Genomic DNA, 19,537 nt, shown 5'->3' on the forward strand with positions numbered 1-19,537 from the left:
CTTACCTGTTTTTACAAATATAATATTTCTCCTTCCATCATCCATTGGCTCCCCTGAAGAAGCCTAATAGTAGGCGAAACATATCGGGAATTTTTCATCTGAACCGCCAAGAATTTGGTTATTTAAACTAATTGATGGACTTTGCACATTGTCTGTATGAAAATCAATATTTGCTGTTTTCTAATTTTGTATTTATTGACCTTTTTTTGGCCATTTTTAGTATACTTAATAAAATATCCCTTTTAAACAAATTCTATTTTTCCTACTAATATCAGCACCGCAACAGTCCCATTTACCCCTCTCCGTTTCTCCTTATTTGCTAAAACCGGGATGAGGTGCGCTGATAATTCCTTGCCTGATTTAGTCCTTTCCATCCTTCAAAAAAGATATTGAAATAGACTGCTTTTGACTTTTATACAGACAACAAAATAGTGCTAGGATATATACACAATCAAATATGCCAGTTTTATATGTATGTTGGTAACAGAGTGGAACGCATTAGGAAGTTCTCTACGCCTTAACAATGGAACTATGTTCCCACTAACCTCAACCCTGCTAATTGCGTCATGCAGTACCCAGTACCGCATTTATGGACACATCATGGCTATCTCCACCAGTACTCTTGAATGATAAACTCATATTAATTTCTATAAATTCTACCCTTTGAACTGGTTTAACCAGAATCTGATAAGGAAATCAGAGGTGTTACTGTAAAACTACTCAACACCTGTGAAAGCAAGGTAAGGCCGAGTCCTCCCTGTTTTGAACACTTCTCTAAGTGGTACTTTGTTGTATGAGCCATTGCACATCTTATTCACATTGCTCATCAATTTGCAAACTGCTCTAGCACTGAAAAGGAGTGTCACAAATGGGACATCTGTAAAGGCCCCTCCACGATTGAGGAAGTCGCTCAAACAGAAAGGGTTATCATCCAATGTGTCCAACATAAAGTGTACTCACAAGAGATTGTTAACATATCAAAGGAACTCAACCTCTAAGGATAGCCCTCTGTACAAATTAAATCCAATAATTGATCACAAGTTATTTCGAGTTGGTGGTCACATTGGAAGATCTAATTAGTTCAGTGGAGAAAATAATCCCCTCATTATTCCAGGACATCATCGCATTATTGCTTTGTTAGTTAGACAGTGCACATCAAAGTGATAGAATCAATGGTCTCTTCCTGTTTCATTAATGCCTTCATGATGTGTTTCTGTGCGAAGACCTGTTAAGTTACTTGGATTTGACTGTGGGGCTAATTTTAAAGGAGAAGTAAAGATAGTGATCTTCTTGAATGACAACAAGTATAAATGGGAAGTCAACCCACCTCATTCCTCTCACATGGGAGGCTCTTGGGAACGCATGATTGGAGTTGTAAGAAAAATCTGGGACTCTATGCTACTGGACCAGAAAACTTCCCAGCTTATCCATGAAATCTTAGTCACTCTTCTTGTCTACTATAACCAATGCAAGGCCACTGGTCTCTGTGTCCTCAGATCCAGTGTCTCCATTATTGCTCACTCCAGCCACTCTTATTACCCAATATATTGGGATAGCCACTATTCCCACAGAGGAAGTTGATTACCCTAACGTTTACAAGCATCAATGGAAACAGGTTCAACATTTTTGCTATTGTGTTTTGGAACCACTGGAAGATGGAGTACCATTCTAAACTTCAAAGTCGCAGTAAATGACAAACTAGCAAATCCAACCTACAAGTGGGAGACATAGTTCTCTTGAAAGAGACAGATTCTGAATGAATGAATAACTTGTATAGCATTACATATGCAAACGAAATCGCCTCAAGGTGCTTTTGCTGCCAGTGTCCGCCTGGGTCTTCAGAAGAGATGGGTCTTGAGCTTCTTTCTGAAGGCCAGATGGTTGTCTTCCATCACAACTTTTGGCCTATGGGTCTTATTACAGAGACTATGCTAAGTAACGATGGGAAAGTAGAAGGTAACCAATTCAGCCCCGGAAGAATTTACCCCCCCGACTGGGCCATTTTTTTTCGATAGGGCACTGCATCGATTTAACTGTAAATTGTGCTGTGATGTTGAGCTCAAACATAATTGATGTCCTTTTTCTCAAATCGCCTTTCAGGACAACCCCGGAGAGTGTAGCTCCACCTTCTTCTCAGGAAACACATGCCCACTTTAAAAACACCTCCTCTTCCCCCATGGCTTCAGTTATTGTGTTTCCTCCATGGGGGAAGCATTTGCCTGGAACCAGGGGGAAGCTACACTCTCTCCGGGGGAGTAAAGCCTTACCTTTGCGGTGGTTGTTGTTCTTTGGCCACCAGCAGCATCTCCAGTGGGAGAGGTCTCCTGATCCCACCATCTCATGGGAGCGAAGACCCTCAGAGTGCCGGCATCATGTGCCGGTGTCCGCTGGACAGCGCAGGGTAGGCTCTGCTGCTGGCAGAGGTCGCTGCAGGTCAGCAGCGTGGCTCCGTTCTCGGTGCCGGGTCCTGGGCGGCAACAGCGTAGTTTCTGGTGACGCTCAGGTGCTCTGAGGGGGCGTGGCACCGTGGTTCAAGCGCCTGGAACGCAGGGACCATGGGGTGGGTCAGGTGACTGTGTGCCTCCGCTAGCCCTGATGACGGGAAAATTCAAATGGATGGCAGAACTGAAATGACAAGAAGCTGTCTCACTCGGCGGAATGGAGGAGTGCAAGTCAGCAATGGCGGAGACAGGCGCTCCTAGCACTGGTGCAGCCCAGGTATGTAAGGTGCAGCGGCACCCTCTGCTTTGCTATTGGGCTATGCTTGTGGTGTTTTTTGTCTGTTTTTCCCCTCTCGGGGGCCTGTCGCAGGTCAGAGATGACTTCTCTCTGACCTTTGCAGCCTAGTTCAGGGGTCTCACTAGTGGTTTGTTTGGTGGCGGGTCTCTGCACTGGCTTGGTGTTAGCAGCTGGTAGTTAAAACATTTAGTGAGTTTAACCTGTATGTCGTTTCAGGAAAAGTCACTAGGGAAGTCTAAACCAAGCCAGAGGAAATGCCCTTCTTGCAAAAACCCCCTTAGAGACTCGTGGCAGAAGGCAATGTGCAGAGCCTGTGTCAGGGAGTTGGTGGAAGAGGAAACATCCCAGCAGTATAAGGAGTTATTTTCCTCCGGTTAAGGAACTGACAAACTCATTGAGTTCAGTCAGGTCCATCCTGATACAAAACCCTTCCGGACAGACCGAGCCTCAGAACTTGCCACCTAGCCCCAGGGCATTGTCATCCAGACCGGTTGAGACCGAGGACTCTGGAGACGAAGGGGGTAGTACTCTTATCTCCACCAGGGATTCTGAAGAGGAGGAGGAAGAAGATAGCAGGGGCTCTCGCTATAAGCTATCGCTAGAGAAAGTAGATGACATCCTTAGAGCAATCTACACGACTCTAGAAATCCAGGAGGAAAAGGTACAACTGTCAATTCATGACAAAATGTACCAGGGGTTGGACAAAACAAAATGGAGAGTTTTTCCAGTCTACAGGGTCCTCTCGGATACGGTGAGAAAAGAGTGGAAGGACCCAGAAAAAGCCCCTTTTTTCTCCAAGGCTCTCAAGAGAAGGTTTCCCTTTGAGGATAGGGATTCTGAGGTGTGGAACAAAAAACCCAGAGTCGATGCAACTTTCTTGCAGGTATCTAGGCAAACGGATCTAGCCTTTGAGGATATGGGGGTCCTAAAAGACCCAATAGATAAAAAAGCTGACACCATCCTCAAGAAAGCCTGGGATGCAGCATCAGTCAGTCTGAAGTGGCCATGGCTGCTACGGTAGTGGCCAGGAACCTGGAATGCTGGGTGGAGAAACTGAAGAGCCATGTAGAAGCAGGGACGCCCCGCAAGGATCTCTTAGAGTCTTTCCCACTAATTCTAAATGCAGTCAGATATATGGCAGATGCATCAGCAGAGTCTGTCAAGCTAGCTGCCAGGTCCTCGGCTCTTGTGAATTCAGCCAGGAGGGCAATTTGGCTGAAAACATGGTCTGGAGACACAGCCTCCAAGGTCAAATTGTGTGGTCTGCCTTTTTCAGGTGACTTGCTCTTCGGCCCGATCTAGAGTCAGTGCTGGATAGGACGGCTGATAAAAAGAAGGCCTTTCCAGCCAAGAAAAAGCAAGTTACCAAAAAGAATTTTTGTGCTCTTCAACAGTCCCATAAAAAAGACCAGGACCGTAAGAGCCGGTGGGATTCACAGAGAGGTAGAGGTAGGGGTGGAGTTCTCTTTAGATCTCCCCCAGAGCAGACCTCCAAGAGCAAGTGACAATCTCTCCCCAGTGGGGGGGAGACTGTCAGCATTTCGTGAACAGTGGGACAGGCTGTCTCCAAATATGTTTGTGAAAAGCGTAGTCGATCAGGGGTACAGGTTGGAGTTTTCAGAACCACCCCCGAGCAGGTTCTATGTGACGGCTTTCCCGAGAGATCAGGAGAAGGCCTTTGCAATGAAGCTCTTATTACAGGAGCTGATACAGAAAGAGGTTCTAATCCAAGTCCCAGTAAATCAGCAGGGCAGGGGTTTTTACTCCCATGTCTTTCTGGTGAGGAAACCCTCAGGGAAGTACCGTCTGATCCTGAACTTGAAAGTTCTGAACAGGTCTATACGGTACAAACATTTCAGGATGGGTACAATTTTTTTCCATCACAAAATTGTTGACCCCAAACTGTTTTATGGCATCCCTGGATCTAAGGGATGCCTACCTTCATATACCTATTCATCCGGCATCACAGCAGTTCCTGCGCCTGGCATTGAATTTGGGGAGCTCGGTGTGGCACCTCCAATTCAGGGCTCTGCCATTCGGACTTTTGTCCTCTCCCAGAGTTTTTACAAAGATTATGGCAGAGGCTCTGGAGCCCCTGAAATTAAAGGGGATTTCAGTCGTCCCTTATCTGGACGACCTTTTGTTTTTTGCGGTCTCCAGGAAGCAGGTCCTAGTCAATCTCCAGACGTCCCAGTCTCACCTCGAGGACCTGGGGTGGCTTCTGAATCTGGAGAAGTCAAACCTGGTCCCCTCACAGGAGATGACATTTTTGGGGTAAGCGATAGACTCGGTTCTCCAAAAAGTGTTCCTCCCGCTGGAGAAGCAGCAAAAGTTGCAGCTAGCTGTAAAGCAGATACAGGGCAACCAGGCAGTCTCGGTCAGGACGGCTATGGCAGTTCTGGGTCTGCTTACGGCAGCAATTCCGGCCATTCAATGGGCCAGGTTCCATTCCAGACCCCTTCAGAGAGAGATTCTGTCAAGCTGGTCCTATCAGGATCCTCTAGAGAAGCAGTTAAGGATCTTGTCAAGGACGAAAATGGCTCTCTGGTGGTGGAGAGACCAAGCAAATCTCTCAAGAGCTCTGGCATGGACTTTTCCCATGGACAAGCGACTGACAACAGATGCAAGTGCCTGGGGCTGGGGGGCCCACCTGGATGGTCAAACATTTCAAGGGGTCTGGTCCAAGCAGGAAGCCCAAAGCTTGATGGAGTTTACCAATTTGTTGTTAGCCTGGGCAGAGCAGAACACGGCCTCACTATCGGCAGTGCATCTGAAGGGTTCCCAAAACTTGTTTGCAGACCTCCTAAGCAGACAGAAATTGCTACAGGCAGAATGGAGCCTGAATCAAGAGGTGTTCCTGATGATTTCCGAGGCTTGGTGGGTTCAACAGATAGACCTTTTTGCCAGCCAGCAGAACCCAAAGGTGGGCAGATTCTTTTCTCTTCACCGAGGAGACGCAGTAGGGCTGGATGCGTTTGTCTACCCCTGGCACTACCAGCTGTGCTAAGCTTTTCCCCCTTTCCTCTAATTCCACTAGTTCTGAGGAAGTTCAGAGAAGAAAGGATGGACTTAATACTGGTCATTCCTTTTTTGCAAAAAAGACCATGGTTTGCGGGACTTCGAAACCTAGCCTCGAAGCCTCCATGGAGGTTACCACCCAGAAAAGATCTGTTATCCCAGGGGTCAGTAAATCATCCAGAAGTGGAATTTCTACAGCTAACCACCTGGTTTCTGAGGAGGACCTCTTAAAAGCGAAAGGGCTCTCGGATAAAGTGGTAAAGACTCTGCTATCCAGCAGGAAAGCAGTCACTCCGGCAATTTACATGAAGGTATGGAAGAAGTACAACTCCTGGTGTAGGTCCAGAGAGCTCAAAGTCAAGAGCACAGTGTCCGTCCTGGAGTTTCTCCATGAAGGAATGGAGAAGGGACTAAAAGCCAGCACACTGAAGACTCAGGTGGCGGCCTTATCAGTTTTCTTTGAAAAGATTTTATCAAAAAAGACTTCAATTTCTAGATTTTTTTTTAGGGCTCTTGCTCAAAGTAGACCAGTAGCCCTCAAAGACTTTCCCAGTTGGGATTTGTCAACCGTTTTGCAGGGTCTCTCGGGAGCACCGTTTGAACCCTTACAAGAAGCCTCTTGGTTCTGAAAACGATCTTTTTAGTGGCCATCACCTCATCTAGGAGGATCAGCGAGCTGCAAGCTTTAGCTATTACAGAACCCTTCCTTAGAGTCTATCCGGACAGAGTAGTACTGAGGACGGATCCAGCTTTCCTACCTAAAGTATCCTCAGCCTTTCATCGATCGCAGGAGATAGTGTTGCCTACCTTTTCTGCAACCCCAGCTAATGCGGGAGAGGAAGTTTTCCACACATTGGATGTGAGAAGATGCTTACTCCAGTTTTTGAAAATTACTAAAAAGACTTTAGAAGATCAAACACCCTTTTTGTGATATTTTCAGGATCACGTAAGGGGGATACGTCTAAGAGTACGCTGTGTAGGTGTCTTAAGCTGGCTATAGCAGAAGCCTATAAAGCGATAGGAGAAATGCCCCCCTCAGGTATTGCCGCTCACTGTACTAGATCTACGGCAGTGTCCTGGACTGAAAGGGCCGGTGCGACGCCTGAGCAGATCTGCAAGGCTGCCACTTGGTCCAGTTATTCGACATTTCTCCGGCACTATCGGTTAGATCTACTGTCTGCGGCAGATCAGGCCTTCGGCAGGAAGGTACTGCAGCCAGTAGTCCCGCCCTAGAGTAAGTTTCTCGGTTATCCTCTCCGGGGTTGTTCTGAAAGGCTATTTGAGAAAAACTGAGTTAGACTTACCGGTGATGGTATTTCTAAGAGCCTTTCAGGACAACCGTTACTTCCCTCCCTAGGTTATGCTTAGTAAATGTATTAAGTTCTACCATGGTGGTGTGGTTTCTGTGCTTTGTTTTCCAGTGTCGGAAGGCCACAATAACTGAAGCCATGGGGGAAGAGGAGGTGTTTTTAAAGTGGGCATGTGTTTCCTGAGAAAAAGGTGGAGCTACACTCTCTCTGGGGTTGTCCTGAAAGGCTCTTAGAAATACCGTCACCGGTAAGTCTAACTCAGTTTTTTTCCCACAAATAGAGCTTTCTTTTGGTGGAATTTGATCTCCTCTGCGTTTTTTTTTTTTTTGCACTATAAACAAAAAGAGTGACAATTTTGAAAAAAAAAACGCACAATATTTGTTACTTTTTGCTATAATAAATTGATGGCATTTTTATTTATTTATTTATTTTTTACTAGTAATGGTGGTGATCTGCGATTTTTATTGTGACTGCGACATTGTGGTGAACACATCGAATACTTTTGACACCTTTTTGAAACCATTGACAGTTATACAGTGATCAGTGCTATAAATAACCACTGATTACTGTGTAAATAACACTAGGGGCGATCAAGGAGTTAAATGTGTTCCCTGACTGTGTGTTCTAACTGTGGGGGGGATGGGACTCAATAGGGGAGGAGACAATCAGTGTTCCTATATACTAGGCACACATGATCTGTCTCCTCTCCCCTGACAGAACGTGGATCTGTGTGTTTACACACACAGATCCAGGTTTCTGCTCTGTCACCAGCGATCCCATGTGCCCGGAGGACATCGTGGCCGCTGGGCACATGCATCAGTTCCTTGGTGACGTGACAGGCATGTGTGCCCCTATGCAGGCGGGAAGCCAAGGACATCATATGACGCCCACCCAGGATGAGAGAGCCACCTTGCGCACGTCATATGATGATGTGGGATGGGAAGTGGTTAAACTTCACAAGATCTTCAAGGTGTCATCTGGATTGAGTCACTGTCAGCTGAATAAACAAAGATTGCTTTACTGATATCTCAACACAACTGTAATTTACAGAGATAACACTTTCAATGCTTAGATTGGAGAGACAGAACACTCATTGTTTCCTCACTCTCTGACTAAGGTCCATGAATAAAGAAATGATCTGGTAGGAGATCAGAGGACCCATTTCTTAGTTACCTTGAGGGGGGAATTGTAAGATCCTCAGAGACAAAGCTGCCTGATGTGGGCGGAGTCCTGGTTTAGGGGAACCAATCAGCTGATGTCTAGTAATAATCTTTGTATTTCTATTTTAGTAGATGGACGGGAGATGAGGAAAACCTCAGAGGATTGTCTCACTTTGTCTCCAGACTGTAAAGTAGAAGATGAGGACATCACACAGTATAGTCCAGGAGAAAACCCGACTACCTCAAATGTCCATCTGGCATCACACAGTGTAGATGGACCATCGTATTCTTCTTATCCTGAGGAACCTCAGACTGTGCAGGACGGGGCCGTCCTTCCAACAGAGAAGAGCTTTTCCTGTACTGAGTGCGGGAAGTGTTTCTGTTTTAAATCCAATCTTAATGTGCATAAAAGAACTCACACAGGGGAGAAGCCGTATTGCTGTCCTCACTGCGAGAAATGTTTTTCAGATAAGTCCAATCTTTCCAGACATCAGAGATCTCACACGGGGGAGAAGCCGTATTCCTGTCCTGAGTGTGGGAAATGTTTTTCACAGAAGTCCCATCTTTATACACATCAAAGATCTCACACAGGGGAGAAGCCATATTCCTGTCCTGAGTGTGGGAAATGTTTTTCACGGAAGTCCAGTCTTTCCGCACATCAGAGATCTCACACAGGGGAGAAGCCGTATTCCTGTCCTGAGTGAGGGAATTGTTCCTCACTGAAGTCCTGTCTTCCTGTACATCAGGGATCCCACACAACACTCGAGGTGTATTAGTGCCTTGAGTGTGGGAAATGTCTTCTATATGAATGTTGCTGGACATCACAGCTCTCATGTGGGGAAGAAGCTCACCCTGATATACACCTCAGATATACTCCATGGCTGATCTTCATCATGGAAGAAACAGTTCCGGGGTGTGGACATTTTTTTTAAAAACGACTCATCCAAGGGACCAAATCGGGGTCTCCTCTATTAGTCTCTTATGACAATCTCCTTGTCCTGATAAAATAAAAGATAATTTTAACCAAAACCATATATAAATCTGAGGTACTTTTAGGAATGTTGGGGTAATTTTTAACTTGGGTGCTCAGTACAAGCGCATGCTTAGCAGACAAATCACGCTCCGGTGTCCGCTCTGTTAAAGGAAAAGTTCACCTTTTATAAAAAATAATAAATTCACATTTTCTGCAGGTAAAACATTTTTAATTTACAATATATATATTTATTTTTTTAGGCGCCTGGAAAGCATTTCAGCCATGATGTGGTGATGGCTGGTGCTATGCAGGACTCCTGCAGACTGTCCGTGTAATCTGTCTGCCTGTACATTATACGGGAAGGCAGTTACAGTGACAGGAAGAACCAATCATCTACCAGAGAGCTCACAAGCCGACATCGGCAAAGGACAGAACTCTGTGAATGAATGGCACGGCTGCACTCTTTTCATAAAGTGACAGCCGGTACGGGGAACTTCTCCCCGCACTGCTGTCACACAGAGGACTCGGATCGCTGAGCTGCTGCAGGAACAGGAACATGTAACATCTTCCCGAAGGTGAACGTTTCCTTTAACTCTTTCACTGCCAGAGCGTTTGTGTTTTTTGCCCACATATGAAAAATAATTTTAGGCCTGAAGATTATATAAAACCCCCAAAACATTGAAAGCAGACACCCTGGAGAATAAAATGCCAGCAGTTGCATATTTTTATGTCACATGATATTAGTGCAAAAAACACACTTCTCTTAATCTTAGGGGGCAGAAAAACACAATAAATTAACCATTTATTTACAATATAAAAGCAGAGTAAATAGATACCCAACATGTCAAACTTTACATTTGTGTGCGCCTGTGAAATGGTGAGTAACTTCATTTTATGTGCTTGGGTGTAACTTTTATTTTGTACAAGTAAATAAAAGTTATTTTTTTCATGCACATGTCTATTATCATAACTCATGACCAGTTGACTGTGTAAACTACTTTGACCTCGCCATTTATCGTCGTCTCCTTGCTATGTCCCCCAAGCGTTGTGTAAGTGGCACAGATGGTAATTTATGATGTTATAAAATTATGAGATTGCTATGTGTTTATATTCTGTATGTTTTTTTTAGTTTGGCTGATTTTCTTTGCTGCCAAGGCATAAAAGGTCCTGAAGAAGCTTATTGATGTGAAACGCGTCAACTTATTGGACAATTTGGCAATGCTAAATGAGTCATTATGAATCTATGTGGCCTAATGTTTGATGGATTTGTTCCCATGTGGTTTTAACACATAAATTTACTATTTGTAATAAAGATTTATATTTTATGTCATTGTTGTGTTTGCCCTTTTTTGTACCAATAAAGTCCGACATACAAGGTTCTTTTTTGAAATGATATATACAGTATATTGGATGTGGTACATTAATAGTAGCCAAAGATTCCTCTTTTTTTATATAAAAAAAAAAGAATTATAATTTTAATGTGAGCAGAATTCACCCAACTGTGATGAATATTGGATGTATTTTATTTCATATACAAATTTCCTTGGCTCCATCTAGTGGTCATAATGCAGTATGGTGATATTTTTTTACTGATGGAGATATGTCACGCACAATACCCCATTATGGTCACTAGATGGAGCTGACCATCATAGGAAATCACTTTGCTACATTATGGACAGAATTTGGGTGAATGCTTGTCAAGTAGACCCCCTTAGTTTTCTTCATCAGACATGTCTTCATACAGATAACTGAGCTCATCCTCATACACTGGTGAGTACAGAACACACTGCAGGGTATAAATTAATCAAAGCAACAATATTAAACCTTAAAATTAGCATTTTGCCATTAGATGGCGCCAAGAATCATGTTATCACCATCTAATGAACAAATGTAACATCGTTTATTTTCATTTGATGGAAAAGTTTCAACCAGCTCAGCAGATCTCTTATTTCCTTCAATCCCCCCATCCACACAGAAGGAATGTACATGCATTGTCACCGGCAGATTATTATGTATATTATTTATGAATAAAATGTATATATGTTGAATGGTGTTGCGCTCCACTATTAGTACAAATAGATAAACTAAATAAATATGGATATATCTGTCAATATACAACGTGCAAATTATCTAATAACTGTTATCTCTTCAAATAGTAAGTAGATGCTCCTTCAAAGACTTATTTTGAATCTAAACGCATGCATAAAATCCCTCTTCCACTAAAGTGCATCTAGTGACAATCAACAATAAAGTGCATAATCAAGCTAAAAATATGTATATATATATATTAGATGGAAAATATAATTTGATCCATAGTGCATATAGTGTAAAACACAAAATTAAGTAGTATAGAAAGATTCCCTGATGAAGTCACATGTCCAAGTGACGATACGCGTAGGATTGGACGAGGAGGATACCGGAAGTGACGTCCGTAGTACGAACGTGGTGTCCGTTCGTTCGATGCTGCTGCTTTGTTTATAGTTTGCCTATATGCTTCATTTTAAATGTGAGTACCCAGGACTATGTCCTTTTTAGAATAAAGTTTGATTTTATTACATACTTCACTATTGGAGCTCCTTCTTTTCTCCTATGGATGTGAATATTGGTTTGGGGCTGAGGACCTAGAGGGGACCACCCATATTGCCTATACCATCTGCATGTTGAAAGAAATATCTGCTGTTTACAGCAGTAAGGTAAGGTAGCCATTGCACCTAGTGTGTGGACACCTATTCCCGTGATCACCGGTGGAATTATTGTTTACTCACGGAGTCATCTTATGTTTATGACACAGAGTGGATACACAAAGTGCATGTCTTGATGTGGACTGAGAACCTTTTTCTTTTACAGAAATAGACACTTTCACTATTACTTCATTGCACCATATTGGATATCCAATTATCCATTGTTTGGCTACTTTTCAGACTTTTTATACTACTTAATTTTGTGGTTTACACTATATATCGAATTATATTTTATATCTAATATATATACATATTTTTAGCTTGATTATATGTATTATTTTTTGGCACTGAATGCACTTTATTGTTTATTGTCACTAGATGCACTTTAGTGGAAGAGGGATTTTATGCATGCGTTTAGATTCAAAATAAGTATTTGAAGGAGCATTTACTTACTATTTGAAGAGATAACAGTTATTAGATAATGATTTGCACATTGTATATTGACAGATATATCCATATTTATTTAGTTTATCTATTTGTACTAATAGTGGAGTGCAACACCATTCAGCATATATACATTTTATCGATTTAGGGGAGGGTTTGAACCCCTGTCGATGTTTTACTGCAGCTACATTTTCTCTTTTTATCTTGCCGTACTTTTCCCAAGTTCGTCTTTCAGGACAGCCACCTTAGAGAGACCCTGGCTCCTCCCCTCTCAGGAAACACCGCCTTCAATTTCAAGATTTAAGCCTCGTCCTCCCTCTGCTCCTCAGTTATGGTGTTTCCTCCGGCGGGGAGACACCGCTAAGGAACCTTAGCTAAATCAGTTGGCGAAACTGAGGCTACGTATCTGAAACGGAGCCCTGACTCCGTTCGGCAGTCCGACTCTGTCGTACTGACCGTCTTACATGTACTCTATCTTCGCTTGGTGAAAGCAGGAAGTTTTAGAGGTTCACTCGTTCGTTCACCCAGGCGGGTGTTACGATGGGTTCGGCAGTCTGGGCGGCCAGAGAGCTGGTTTTTGACTGACCGTCTTTTACATGTACCCTAATCTTCGCTTGGGGAAAGCAGGAAGTTTTAGAGGTTCTCCTGTTCGTTCGCCCAGGAGGGTGCTGCAACAGGGTAGGCAGTCCGGTCGGCTGGGGAGCTGGACCCTCGTACTGACCTTTTTTACACGCACTCTAAACTTCGCTTGGGGAAAGCAGGAAGTTTGGGGCGGTCCATCCCTTCGTTCGCCCAGGGGGGCGCTGCAACGAGACGTCCAAGGTCCCCCTGTGTTAGCAGTCGGCTTGGAGCTGGAGGCCGGACCGGATGACGGGCGACGTCAGTTCCGGTGGGGGCGGACTTCTTCGTTGTATCCGCATCTTCCGGTTCCGGACGCGGCACGTGAAAGGGGACCAAGCGTTCGGCTGGTGCAGCCTCTCTTTCTGAAGTTGTACAGGCAGCTGTAGGAGGCATGTTCGCACCACTCTTCCTCAACAGGAGAATGTCTGAAGCAGAGGCTCCAAGAGCTCCTGGAGATAACAGCACCAGCCACTCAAAGGTAAGGGGAACCCTGGGGAGGTGTTCCCTTACATTATAACCAGTAGCTCCACTGGTGTTTTTTCCCCCTTGGTGGTCGGGGGGAAGGGCAGTGCGTCTGGGATCCTGGTGGTGGTTGATCCTGGGGGGGGCACTCCCGGTGGTCCTCTATGTAGCGCTGGTGTTTCTTTTTCTTTTTTAATTTTATGCTGCTCTCTCTTTTATTTCTGTCTTTCAGAAAGCCACAAGCAAGTCCCCCCATGGTTCTAGGAAGAAGTGTCCTTCATGTAGAGCCTCTATGGGGGATTCCTGGTCCAAGGCACTTTGCAGAGAGTGTATTGAGGGATTGGTTAGAGAGCAGGCAGCAGAACAGGGGGCAGATCTGGCGGCTTCTGTGAAGGAACTCTCTAATACTTTCCAGTCCTTCCAGACACTTTTTTCTAGTTTACAGTGGCCTCAGCCCCAGAGCACTCCTACACCAGCGCAGCAGAGTGTACCATCCAGCCCTGTGGATGTTCCTCCTGCAGGTGGAGAGAATCCAGGGGGTCCCAGAGAGGAAGCTGAGGAAGAGGTTGACAGTGTCGGCTCAGACTCCCAAGGGGAATCTGATGATGAGGGGTTGGATGGGGAATCCAGTAGAACCTCACGGTATAAGCTTTCCCTGGAGGAAGTGGATGAGCTCTTAGGAGCTATTCATACCACTTTAGGCATACAAGAGGAAAAGAAGGCATTGTCACTCCATGATCAGATGTACAAGGGCATGGGGGAACAGAAAAAACGGGTGTTCCCGGTGCATGACATCTTGATCGATGCCATCAAGAAGGAATGGCAGGATCCTGAGAGGAAACCTTTCTTTTCTGGGACATTAAAACGAAGGTTTCCTTTTTCAGAAGAGGAGACTCTCGTCTGGAATAAATCTCCCAGATTAGATGCTGCTTTTTCCCAGGTGTCCAGACACACTGATCTGGCCTTCGAGGACATGGGGGTACTTTCAAACCCTATGGATCGAAGGATGGATTCACTCCTAAAGAAAGCCTGGGATTCATCACAGGGGAATCTTAAACCGGCCATGGCAGCCACAGTGGTGGCTCGTAATATGGAGTATTGGCTTACCCAAATTAATGCGCACATTGAAGCAGGGACGGCAAAGGAGACCATTCTATCCTCCTTTTCCATGCTGCTTAAAGGGATAGCATACATTGCGGATGCTTCAGCTGAATCCGTGCGAATGTCTGCAAGGTCCTCGGCTCTGACCAACTCAGCTAGGAGGGCTTTATGGCTGAAGACCTGGCAGGGAGACAATGTGTCCAAAGCAAAGCTTTGTGGGATCCCCTTTACAGGAGACTTGCTGTTTGGGCCAGGTCTTGAAGCAGTGCTTGATCGCACGGCGGATAAGAAAAAGGCCTTTCCCGTTAAGAGGAAATTTGGGGAGCAGTCAAAGAAAAAGACTCATCCCCAGAAGAAGTTTGAAGCCCCTAGAACTAATCGGCAGAAGAAAAGTTGGGGGCTCAAGGGCAAAGGGCGCGGGGGAGCAATTTTTCGCCCTCCTGAACAGCCTAAAAAGTCTCAGTGACAGGGTCACAGTGGGAGGAAGGTTGGGGGCCTTCCTCCCACAGTAGGAGATGATCACCTCCAATCAGTTCGTGTTGGGGGTCATCAGAAGGGGTTACCGTTTGGAGTTTTCAGAACTCCCCCCTCTGAGACTCCTTGTCACCGAGCTGCCAAAATGTGCAGAAAAATCGTCTGCCCTTCTTTCCTCTCTGCAGGAGTTAGAGGAGCAAGAAGTGGTAGTACGGGTCCCAGCAGGAGAGACAGGCAGGGGCTTCTATTCCCACGTGTTTGTGGTTCGCAAGCCTTCGGGAAAGTTCAGGCTTATCCTGAACCTGAAGCCTCTGAATGTCTCAGTCACTTACAAAAGGTTTCGGATGGATTCAGTTTACTCGGTGAAAGCACTTCTTCCACCAAACTGTTTCATGGCATCGATAGATTTAAAAGATGCATACCTGCATATTCCCATCGCAGAGGCCCACCAGCGTTTCCTCAGACTGGCAGTAAGAACCTCGGTAGGGGTGCTACACCTACAGTTCAAAGCACTTCCCTTTGGGCTATCCTCTTCCCCCCAGATCTTCACCAAAGTAATGGCAGAAGTTCTGGCTTATCTGCGTCTCAGGGGAATCTCAGTGATCGCGTATCTCGACGATCTTCTCCTGTTTGCCCCTTCTCCGACACAGTTGACTCGAGATTTACAGACAACAAGAGACCTGTTAGTAAACTTGGGTTGGCTTCTGAACCTGGAGAAGTCCAACTTAGATCCTTCCCAGAGGGTCACCTTCCTGGGATATGTGTTGGACTCAACAGTACAGAAAGTCTTCCTCCCTTCAGAAAAAATTCAAAAGGTAGACAAGGCACTGTTGTTTCTCCAGGGCAGCCACCAGATCTCAGTAAGGAGGGTCATGTCGGCATTGGGTTTGCTGACGTCCACGCTCCCGGCGGTCCAGTGGGCGGGATTACATTACCGTCCCCTGCAATTATTTATGCTGAAGGTTTGGGATCACAGCCAGGGGTCCCTGGATTCTTTGGTGTCGGTTCCGGACCAGGTAAAGAGGTCCCTCCGGTGGTGGAGAAAGGGAGCAAATTTGTCCCAGGGCCTAGAGTGGGTTTTACCAATATCCAGGGTGGTCACAACCGATGCAAGCAGCTCAGGTTGGGGTGCACACCTAGACTCCCGCCTGATACAGGGTACCTGGGAGAGGAGGGAGTCGAAGAGATCCTCGAATTGGAGGGAGCTGAGGGCAGTAGATCTGGCTCTCAGGACCTTTCAGAGAGAATTCAGGGGGCATCACGTAAAAGTCAGGTCGGATAATTCCTCAGTGGTAGCCTACATCAACAGACAGGGGGGCACCAGGAGCGAATCCTTATGGGCCCTAACAAAAGCCATCCTCGGGTGGGCCGAAGCAAATGTCCTGTCCCTGTCAGCAGTCCACTTGAAGGGGGAGCAAAATCAGGTGGCAGATTTCCTCAGCAGGAGAACATTGAGAGAAGGCAACTGGGTTCTCAAACAGGAGGTTTTCGAAATGATCACCCAGAGGTGGGGGATTCCTTCGATAGACCTCTTTGCCTCGAGGGAAAACGCAAAAGTAGCCAGCTTCTTTTCTATAAACAAGGGGGACGGGGCGTTGGTGGTGGACGCACTAGCACAGAATTGGGATTTCTCCAGGTGCTATGCGTTTCCCCCTCCCGTACTGATTCCGGCAGTGTTAAGGAAGTTTCAGGTGGAGAACACTATCCTTATTCTAATCGCACCTCACTGGCCCAGGAGGCCGTGGTTCTCCATTCTGAAGGGCCTGTCTGTAGAACCCCCCTGGATTCTCCCAGTCCAGGAGGATCTCCTTTCTCAGGGTCCAATCTGCTGTCCTCAGGTAGAGCGGTGGAACCTTGCAGCTTGGCGTCTGAGGAAGAACTGTTGAAGGGCAAGGGCTTCTCAGATCGCTTAGTAGCCACACTCCTAAACTGCAGGAAAAAGGAAACCAGGACCATTTACTTAAAAGTATGGAGGCGGTTCAATAGCTGGTGCTCAGAGAGCTCCTTAAATGTACACAGCTCTGTAGCCGTTCTAGAGTTCCTACAGGCTGGGGCAGATAAAGGTTTAGCCCTTGGAACTCTGAAGGGTCAGGTATCCGCTTTAAGCGTGTTTTTAGAAAGGCAGCTAGCTTCAGACCCTTGGATAATGAGATTCTTCAAAGCCCTAAGTAGGCAGAGACCTGTTTCAAAGTCCCCCTTCCCAGTTTGGGATCTTTCTTTAGTTTTACAATTTCTCACAGGAGAACCTTTTGAGCCATTGGAATGTTGCTCATTAAAACTGATCACTCTCAAAACTGTGTTATTGGTGCCGATCACTACAGCAAGGAGAGTGAGTGAACTCGAAGCCCTTTCTGTTAGGGCACCTTTTTTTCAGGTTTTTCCGGACCGTTTTTAAGACGGATCCGGCCTTTTTGCCTAAGGTAGCCTCTAGTTTTCATAGAGCCCAGGAGATTGTGCTACCTACTTTCTGTTCAAATCCAGTAAGAGAACAGGAACACATCTTTCATAGATTGGATGTTAGAAGATGTGTCCTTCATTATTTAGATTGTACAAATCAGTTCAGGAAGTCTGATTCACTTTTTGTGTTGTTTTCAGGGGCTAGGAAGGGTTCCAGAGCCTCTAGACGTACGATAGCCAGATGGTTAAGGTTAGCTATTGGGCAGGCTTATGTGGCAGGGGGGTTAGAACCCCCAGTTGGGATTAGAGCACACTCAACCAGGGCAGTGGCAACTTCTCAGGCAACTTCTCAGGCAGAGTGGGCTGGTGCATCTCCTGAACAGATCTGTAGAGCTGCAACATGGTCCAGTTTTGCTACGTTCGTGAAACACTATAGACTGGATCTCCTGTCAGCCAAAGACCAGGCCTTTGGTCGTAAAGTGCTGCAAGCAGTGGTCCCACCCTAAGGTAATGTGCTCGCTTATCCTCTCTAAGGTGGCTGTCCTGAAAGACGAACTTGGGAAAAACGGAGTTACGTACCGGTAACATCCTTTTCCGGGAGTCTTTCAGGACAGCCCCGGTTCCCACCCAGGTTTTTGGAGATCGTCGGGAACTCGTCACACGAGACCGTCAGGTAAGATTGAAAGTTTGTTTGTTTGACGTGTTCTTGTGTCTCCCCAGTTGGCCGGAGGTACTCTGGAAGAACTGAGGAGCAGAGGGAGGATGAGGCTTAAATCTTGAAATTGAAGGCGGTGTTTCCTGAGAGGGGAGGAGCCAGGGTCTCTCTAAGGTGGCTGTCCTGAAAGACTCCCGGAAAAGGATGTTACCGGTACGTAACTCCGTTTTTCTTTATTTGAAACATTGTGGCGCGAGAATAATCTATAATTACTATTTATGAATAGACCCCTAAATGTCAGGAGACGTTTATATAAAGATGGGAAGTATGGAGCAGATAAATGAATAGACCTCCTAGCAATGTTATTACCAGGCTGCATCTAGAGGGAGCTCTAATGATTAGAGTGTGACCACAGCAGAGTGATCCCATCTAGCTTACATTAACCCTTTCACTGCCAGAGCTAGTTTTCAATTATTTTTGCACACATGGTAATATGCAGATTTTGGGCCTGAAGATTCAATAAAACCCCCAAACATATATTTTCTGAAAGCAGAGGCCCTGGAGAATAAAATGGTGGTAATTGTTAAGGTGTTCCTCATACACAAATGTCCCCTTCATATCCGGGTTTATTTTCTACTTTCCCCCATTTTCTATGTTGTGATCTTTTCTACAATACTTTTTTTTTATACATAAAATAGTGGAAAAATTGGTGTAATAACCACAACACCACCTCTCCTCTCACATTGGTGCCATGATGAAAATATACAAACCGTAAAAACAAACACATTCCAAACATTCCTCAAAGTCCATTATTAAGTGTGAAGACGAAATTGCTCCACTCCTTTATATATACACTAATTAGTGCTCGTGTCACCCCTCCCCCCTCTGGGCACCACTCACCGGAAATAAATGCCCTCCACTTTCATGGGTGGGAACACACACACATTCTACACAATTTTAAGGTAAAATATAAAAGATGAGGTTGTGATGAGTAAATAGATACCAAACATGTCAAGTAATAACATTGTGTGTGCCGGTGACATGGCAAAATACTGCAGTACCTAAAAATCTCCATAGGAGGCGCTTTCCTGCTCATCAGTTTAGAGATAAGTGTGATCTCTGGTGGTAGAGTTATTCCTCTCACTCCGACATTCGTGGTGATCCCTCACATGTGTGGTGCAATCACGCTTTATATACACAGTATGGGTGCATTTACAGATGTGTGCGGGGCAATGGGGGTCACTTTTCATGTTTTTATATACATTTTTTTCATCATTTTAATTTTTTAAGTAAATTTTATTACAATTATTTTTTTTTATTGCTATCACAAGAAGTTAATAAACCCCCCATGTGATATCATTGGGCAGGTGACAGGTCCTCTTTATGAGACATGGGGGGTGTATTAGATCTACAATGTCTCCTCTACCCTCCAATGCACAGATGGCGCTCTGGTAGATGCTTCTTTAGCGGTGTCATCCAGGGAATGACGGCTCAGAAAAGGG

At 45.3% G+C, this 19,537-nt stretch overlaps 2 protein-coding genes across 2 annotated transcripts in view; one reads left to right on the forward strand and one right to left on the reverse strand.

Moving 5' to 3' along the window:
• The window catches only part of LOC143986903 (uncharacterized), a 1,023,878-nt gene that overhangs the window by 326,356 nt on the left and 677,985 nt on the right, over nt 1-19,537 (reverse strand). The window lies entirely within an intron of this gene.
• Nucleotides 6,888-10,525, forward strand: LOC143989322 (uncharacterized). Its single transcript, XM_077489408.1, has 2 exons — nt 6,888-7,314; nt 8,357-10,525. Exon 2 carries the CDS (start codon nt 8,371-8,373, stop codon nt 8,929-8,931), a length of 561 nt encoding a protein of 186 aa, XP_077345534.1. The 5' UTR covers nt 6,888-7,314; nt 8,357-8,370; the 3' UTR covers nt 8,932-10,525.

Source organism: Lithobates pipiens, unplaced genomic scaffold (genome assembly GCF_037356315.1).
Source record: "Lithobates pipiens isolate NorthernLeopardFrog02 unplaced genomic scaffold, aLitPip1_a1.2 Scaffold_18, whole genome shotgun sequence".
NCBI lineage: Eukaryota > Metazoa > Chordata > Amphibia > Anura > Ranidae > Lithobates > Lithobates pipiens.